At 39.4% G+C, this 8,264-nt stretch overlaps 1 protein-coding gene across 1 annotated transcript in view; it reads left to right on the top strand.

Annotated features, from left to right (window-relative positions):
* The window catches only part of LOC144970614 (uncharacterized), a 36,337-nt gene that overhangs the window by 19,597 nt on the left and 8,476 nt on the right, over window positions 1-8,264 (top strand). The window contains exons 9-13 of the mRNA XM_078910429.1: window positions 440-674; window positions 1,111-1,176; window positions 3,316-3,541; window positions 4,337-6,501; window positions 8,170-8,264. The exon at window positions 8,170-8,264 is cut by the window's right edge and continues 81 nt beyond it. Of these exons, the coding sequence (XP_078766555.1) occupies window positions 440-674; window positions 1,111-1,176; window positions 3,316-3,541; window positions 4,337-6,501; window positions 8,170-8,264 (2,787 nt within the window). The remainder of the gene's footprint in view (window positions 1-439; window positions 675-1,110; window positions 1,177-3,315; window positions 3,542-4,336; window positions 6,502-8,169) is intronic.

Genomic DNA, 8,264 nt, shown 5'->3' on the forward strand with positions numbered 1-8,264 from the left:
TGTGACGTCAACCGCATTCTGTCTACACATTATATTACATAAATCCTAGTGTGTCAATCCAGGCATGTCTACTACTTCAAAAAATTCGTAGCCCTACACAGTGCTGACCCAAACTACAGAACGTTTAAAATGTAATTAATTCAATAAAACAACAGTAGTTAAATATATTTAAATCTTTCTAATAAAACAAAAACAAAAGTTTGATGTTAAATCACATAACCTAATGAGGACTTTGAAGCTGCATTTACCCGGTTAATATTGAAAGTTATTCTTAAGGATAACTATTTTGTCACATCCGAAATACTAATATATTTGTTCTGTAATTGCTGACTTTTGAAAATTTAAGTAGACAGGCTTGAGTGTGTCAGTGTACCCATGTGTGTAAATGTATCCATGAGTGTGTAACTACATATAACTCCTACTAACTCAACACTCCCAGATTAGCGAGAGGCGACAGACCTCCATTTGTTTCTATCACCATAATGGGTGACGGCAGACGACGAGACAAAGACGGAAACATCATCCCGGACGAGCCTCCAAAAATCAAAAGGCCCAAGTCTGAAGGAGGAAAGAGGCGACTGGATAAAAGGAAGAGAGTTTGGGTCATCGACAAAGATGGACAGGTTAAGAAAGTCTGGAAGGAGTCCGGCGAGTCCCCGGACAGTGGATTGGAGGTGAGAGTTTAAGGAGCCTAACCTTTCGAGAATTAGCTGGGGCAAAGTGAAAAATAAGGAACATAGATATGGGATACGACCTGTTAAAGACAAAACTTTATGAGCAAAGAGCTTTAACAAAATAGAGATCATTTTCATTTTATGTTTAATGTCCAAAAATCTATTACAGGAATTTTTTTCTTTACTTAATATATGTGTCTTTCGTGATTAACCGTCGTTTTCAGGAATATGGCAATTTCCAAAATCTGAAGGATTTGGTTTGTAGAACAGGCAGAGTGGCTATCGGCCGTTTTGTTAGCAAAATGTGATGACATTGCGTTTTCATGACCTTTTTTGTGGCGTCCTTATTCATATTACTATAGGGTCATATGAATTTTATGACAGCTTTGATTCCATTCCATCTGGACCAAAATTGTACATATCTTACTTATTTCAGGACGATGAGGTCGATGGAGAGGGAGGTGGAAGTACTGGACGGAAGACGCTTTCAAGCTCTGGAACGGTGAGTGTGGTGGATATGAATCTTGTTGGAAAAATGTGTTCTTCTTGACGGAAAAGATGGGATAGTGCGAGAGAGAAGAAAAAAAAAAACCACAGAAAGATACATAAATAAATAAATAGATATATAGATTGATAGATAGATATATTGATAGACAGATACTGAGATATGAAAAGAGAGGAGAGAGGGAGAGAGAGAGAGAGAGAGAGAGAGAGCATGAAGGAGAGAGAGAGAGAGAGAGAGAGAGGAAACAAGAGAGACAGGGATATATATATATATATATATAATATATATATATATATTTAGAGAGAGAGAGAGAGGGAGAGAGAGAGAGAGAGAGAGAGAGAGAGAGAGAGAGAGAGAGAGAGAGATGGATAGATAGAAATATAGAGAGATAGATAGATAGATAGATAGATAGAGCGAGAGAGAGAGAGAGAGAGAGAAAGAGAGAGAGAGAGAGAGAGAGAGAGAGAGAGAGAGAGAGAGAGAGAGAGAGAGAGAGAGAGTAATGAATTGAAATTGGGCAAATCTTTTTATAATTGTCCCAATCCAAATTTCACCCATGAACCATAAAGTCTTGTCTTTTCTGTGGAACCTGAACATTCTAGACTTAAAAGATATAGATGCAAAATTCGTTTCCTATTTAAAAACAACAAATTATTAGAAGCTATGTCTTTTGTTGTTGATAATCTATTGTTAGGCTATGGTAGACAAATTGTGGTTTTTTGGTCTTGTGGTATGACACTCGCCTTGGGACCGGAAGGTTCAGGGTTCGAGTCCTGCTCAGGTATAGCTCAGGTAGAACATGAGTTCTTGGAAAAGGCTCTTTACTGACATTCTATCAACGTTCTTAGGTGTAAACTGAGTACTTGGTCATTAACAGCGTTGTCTCTGTCAGAAAAATAATTATTGTAATATCGCCTAACAGTCGTCATGCCTCGTCCTGCGTGTTCCAATGTTCAAAAAAATTTGATTTCATTAGTTTAAGACCTTAAAGTAATTGAGAAGATGCGATGTATTTCAATAGTTCAGTTGTATTGCATTGACTTTTTCAGGTAAACTTCTTTTTGTAGTATCACATGGTCTTGGCGTTCCCAAACCTTTGTAATCAATGAACGATTGGCGCTCCATCTAGTCAGATAATTTTGAGTGTATCGGACTTGTCATAACATTAATCTTGATGTGCTCAAAACAAAAGAAAACCTATTGTGAGTTGTATTCAACATGTCGACCAATGGGATTATTTGTGTGGCTGGCTGAGAAAACCCGGAAAGATGCGCAAAGTTCATAAATAGAGTTATGTATGCAGTAGTGTAGTATAGACAACATCTTTCTGATCATTTACCACTTAAAATTTTCTTTCTGTGTCTATTAGAACCCAAGTTATGAATTTATTTCTGAATAAAATTTGTTGCTATGGGAAACACTTGATTTTCGATTTTGGCTCGTATATCTCATATCGAATCTTGCCGCATCTTCCCATGTTTTCTCAGCCAACCTCACATTTGTTTCCTTGACCACTACAAAAGACAACTCACTTGACACTGTACTTATCTACAATGACGTCAAAAGACAAGTCTTAGTGTCAGGCTATATATAAGTTAACGATGACTATGTTGTGGGGACAATAATATTAATTTTCTGGGATGAAAGAAACAATCAAATGTACCTGTGCGGCTATATGGTCCAGTGGTATGACACTCGCTTTCGGATCGGAAGGTCTTGGGTTCGAGCCTCGCGCTCGGCGCATAGTTGAGTCCTTGGAAAAGGCTCTTTACTCACATTCTCTCATCGTACTCAGGTGTAAAATGAGTACCTAGCCGTTAACAGCAGTGTCTTTGTCCGAAAAATTGTAATATCGCCTAACAGGCGGCATGTCCCGTCCTACGTGTTAAATGTTGCCTCAGACCCTTGTAAAGCTCTTTGAGCACATTTATTGGATATTGCGCTATACAAAGCTCAATTTTTATCGAAAACATTTTTTTTACCTGGCATGGGAGAAGGAGGGGTTAGGGACGGGGAGGGATGAGGTAGGAGACGTCGTCGACTCGTGTTTTAATAGCATCAGTTGTATAAAATAAATTCAGTAAACGTAGATGCCATATTGAGCTTAAGATTCTCAAACATTTCATTCCTTCACAGAGCGAGAAAGATGCAGATGATATGGCGTTTGCCAAGAAGCACGGGCGTAAAGAGTTAAAGAGTGCTAGAGAAATTGAAGAAAAGGGCGAAAAAGACAAAAATAGCGCCAAACTGATGCGTAAGATGAAGGGAATGGTGAGCTCCAGGAGGTCAGCACGGTTTAGGAAATCAGCCAGAACAGCTAGGTCAAGGGTCAGTCGTACCAAGTCCTCTGCCTACTCCAGAGGTATGAATTGATTATTCCTTCTTTTTATCATCATCATCATCATCATCATCGTCGTCGTCGTCGTCGTCATCATCATCATCAGCAGCAGCAGCATCACCACCATCATCAGCATCATCATCATTATCATCATTATTTTCATCGTTGTAATAATAATAATAATAATGATGATAGTAATAATAATAATAATAATAATGATAATGATAATGATAATAATAATAATAATAATAATAATAATAATAATAATAATAATAATAATAATAATAATAATAATAATAATAATAATAATAATAATAATAATAATAATAATAATAATAATAATAGTATTGATAATACAACCCTCATTCAAGAAGAACATGGATTTCAGCCTGATCCATTTCCCTGCGTGTTCCAATCCAGTACCTCATTGTCGTACTACTTCCGGTCATCTTGTGTACTCTATCCACCACCATCGTTTCCTTACACCTATGTCTACGGCATTGTGGCCTTGGGATTGAAAACTCGCCTTTAGAAATGTAGAACCCTGGTTCGTCTCGCTGTGCGCGGCATAAAGTTGAGTTCTTGGAAAAGGCTTTTCACTCACATTCTCTAGTCTTACTCCGGCGTAAAATGAGTGCCTGACTTGCAACCGGGTTGTATCTGTCTAGAATGTAGTAGCGTCTTACAGACAACATATCTCGTCCTAGATGTTCATTATTGGCTTAAAATCTTTTTGCAAAGCATTTTGTGTACATCAGTGAGTGGTTATTGCGCTATTTCGATAAAAGTTCACGTTTTTTAAATTTTCTATTTCACCAGATGACGACGGAGACAGGAGTTGGGGCAGTGACGACGGTGATTACGAGGAGGTGGACATTGACAAAATACAAGAAGTCGATGACAACATGTTGAACGAAGAACGGGAAAAGCTGGGAGATGACCTGGCCAAACCATCCAAAGACCAGTTTGAAGGCGTTCCTCCTGCTGCGGCGGTTGTTGTAGTATCGGAGACGGAAGGAAAGGAGAAGGGTAAAGGTGGGAAGGGGAAGAAGACCAAAGGGAAACAGCAGACACGCAGGCAGGATAGCAAGAAGAAAAATGAAAAGACGAATAATAAAACCAAAGATGAAATACAAGATCCTCTAACAGCGTCAGGAGTTGTTGCTACAGCGGTGGTTGTTGACGAAACAGCCGATAAGAAAGACAGAAAAGAGAAGGAAACGTCAAAGAAACCAACAGAGAAAAAAGAAGTTAAGAAAAAAGTTGAATCAAAACAGACGAAAAAAGCAACGGATAAGAAAGTTTCGCCAGGACAAGGCGGGGAACAAATTGAGATGGAGGATAGGAAGGAAGTCAAGTTTAAAGATGGCGACGGTGGGAAGATAACTCAGGATGAAACGGCGGCCATTGGGACGGCAGCGGCTGTTATAGCCGCGGCTGCCACTGAGTCGGAAAAACCCGAGAAGACAGAGGCTCAATTAAAGCAAGAACAAAAGCAGAAAGACAAAGAAGAAGCGAAGAGACAAAAAGAGGAGAGGAAAAAGCAGGAGAAAGAAGCGAAAGAAGCAAAGAAAAACGCTGATGCCGAGGAAAAGGAAAAGACTAAAGCCTTGAAGAGATACGGATCTGTTGACGAATCAAAAGAAGGAGATAAACAAACAGAGGAGAAAAAAGACGAAGAAATAAATCAATCACCTAAAAAAGACGAAATTAAGCCAAGCGGAACTGATTCAGGTCATGTGACTCCGACATCAGCTGAGGATATTAGTAGGCAAGACGATCCTGTTCCAAGTTCTAAAGAGAAAGACACAACAAAAACAACAGCAGAGAAGGATGAAAAACCACCACCCCTTCCACCACCAAGGGAACCAACACTCTCCTCGAGTATGAGACCCAGGCGGGAGCAGAGCGTTCTTCTGGAGTTGGATAATTCAAGATCCGGGTCTGCCGGAATGACAGAAGAGAAACGTGATTCTGTCAATGCTTCACCAGGTCAAGGTCAGAAAGCTCTGGATGCTGTGGAAGAGCTGGTGGACACAGCAAGAAACAAAGCAGATGGTCTGGACCATACCCTGGATGAATCAATGGTGGCCGCCGCAGCTGTGCCGTTGCTGGACTTGGGGTCAAAGGATGGTGACAGTGCAAGAGATGCGGCAAAATCTGACACAGCCAGAGGAGACGAAATAAAGGATGAACAGAAAGAAAAAGAGAGGGATGGAAATAAGAAACCAACAGAGAAAGAAAAGCAAGAAGAAAAATCAAAATCTAAACCAGGTGCTAAAACTACAGACAAAATCGACGATTCTCAAAAGGGAGTTCAAATTCACGTCACTGAAGCGGAAAAACGGTCAAAAGTCGATGACCATAAACGACATGACGTCATAGAAGAAGAGGATGAGGACGAGGATGATTCCGACGCCAGTTCTGAACCGGAAGTGCCAGTCAGAAGAAGGGGGAACCCGCAAGGGTTTATGCTCATGGATCAGAGCGGTGCAAACAACGCCTTTAAAAAAGCCGGTGACATCTTGCATACGATGCCAGTGAAGAAGAAAACCGCAAACCGTAAACCACGCGCCGCGCCTGTAGACATAGCTACGACCCTACCTCAACGAACCAATGCAGCTTTCGGAGTTACTGATAAACAAAAGACTAAAGTAACCGCAGCTGCGAGATTAAAAACTGCGGCCACAAAACCAGCGTCTGCCGCTAAAGGGCCGATTACCATCAAAGATATTTCTAAAAAACCTGCTGCAGAGACAGCTGGGAAATCTCCTCAGAGGGAGGCAAAGGTAGAGACAGCCAAATCTACAAGCCGACCACGTGAACCCACAGACAGGAAGACGTCAGAGGTGGACCCTGGGCAACATCTGAAACTGATGACGAGATTGATGTCATTGGCGGAGGGTGATGAAAAGCGGGAGGGCAGTGCCCAATCCCGTGCTCAGACTGCAAGAAGTAGACAAATCAGACTGGAGAGAGCAGAGGTGAGTGAGAATTTGAATCTTTTCTTTAAAAAAACAAACAAACGTTTGTATGATGAAGCTATGTAGATTTCAGAACCATTAGGCGCCTGGAGCGGAGTTTATCCCGGTTTCCATAGCATGAAACGGACAATATCATTTTTTACTCTCTTTTGAATACGACGCAAGTCTATCGCAAAGTACTTTCTGTCAGATCTTACAGACCCAGCTACCCAATTACTGCTGGGTGGAGAGGGGTCAGTAAAAAACCTCGACTTCACGCTTTATCAATCTCAGACCTTTTGCACGTGAAGCGAGTGCTCTACCAGCTAATCCATCAGGAACGACCCCCCCCCCCACCATATAGCTATATAGGTTTGTTTAAATCTTAGAGCGATCGGGATTCTAGTCCCCCTTGAATAAAATTACCTAGTATAAAACTAGTATAACATTTCCTCAGGTGTTGATAATAGACAACAGTATTTAAGATTATTTTCCAATCTTAGTTTGGCCATTTTGTATAGCTATCGCTTATGATTAGTTCAGTCAATTGTTCAGCATTTATTGCTAATAAAACAATATTAAAGCAATGATCATCATGCAAACCTGTGCGTAGAGTTACTCTTTAAAGATTGGTCAATCTCATGCTTTGATTTTCAACTCTCTTCTGGTCGAAAATGAGCAGCAACAAAACAAACCAAACAAGAAACACCCCCAAACAAGCAACCCCCAAATCAAGACAAAACAAAACTAATAAACAACAACAACAACAACAACAACAAAGAGGAAATAAAGTCAAAAAAAAGAAGAAAAATAAAACAAAAAAGCACAAAAACATATACAAAAAAAAAACAACCTGAGGCTAGAAAAAAAACCATGCAAACAAACAAAATACAAAAAATAAACAAACAATGGAACAAACAATACAACAATACAAAACGAGAAGGAAGCTTAAACAAAAACACCAGAAAAAAAAAGAAAAAATACACCCCCCCAGAAACAGAAACTAAAACCAAAAACAAAAAAACAAAAAAAAAAAAAAAACTAACAAAAACAAAAACCAAAAAGAACCACATACAAAACAACAGCCAAAAACGAAACAAACCAAATCAAAATAGCAAACCAAAAAAAAAAAAAAAAAAACGAAAAAAACCCCAGATCTAACATTTTTAAAAATAAAAATAAAAAGAATTTAAAGTAAACCCAACAAAAAACAAACAGACAAACAAACAAAACAAACAAACAAATAAACCAGAAGGCAATAACAACCCTTCTTACAACAAAAAATACCCCCCCCCCCCAAACAACAATAACAATATCAAAATAACATGCATAAAAACCCTAAACAAATCAATTAAACAGCAACATGCTCCTTAATTTCTTAATATGATTTAGCAACGTTTTTAGAATATGTCATTAATTTGTCTGTTTTAATCACACACTTACGTATATTATCCATTCAAACTGTCGGCCCGTGTCAGAGCCTATCTATAATTTGTCTGTTTTTATCACACATTTAGGTATATTGTCCATTCAAACTGTCGGCCCGTGCCAGAGCCTATCTATAATTTGTCTGTTTTTATCACACACATACGTATATTATCCATTCAAACTGTCGGCCCGTGCCAGAGCCTATCTATACTTTGTCTATTTTTATCACACACTTACGTATATTATTATTATCCATTCAAGCTGTCGGCCCGTGCCAGAGCCGAGGAAGCATCCCAGATAGACGGGGATCTCGCCGATTCCATGGATACGCCCGATGCCTTAATTACGGCCAGACA

This window comes from Berghia stephanieae, chromosome 4 (genome assembly GCF_034508935.2).
Source record: "Berghia stephanieae isolate SIO BIC M18660-M18661 chromosome 4, UCSD_Bste_1.3, whole genome shotgun sequence".
NCBI classification, from domain to species: Eukaryota; Metazoa; Mollusca; class Gastropoda; order Nudibranchia; family Aeolidiidae; genus Berghia; species Berghia stephanieae.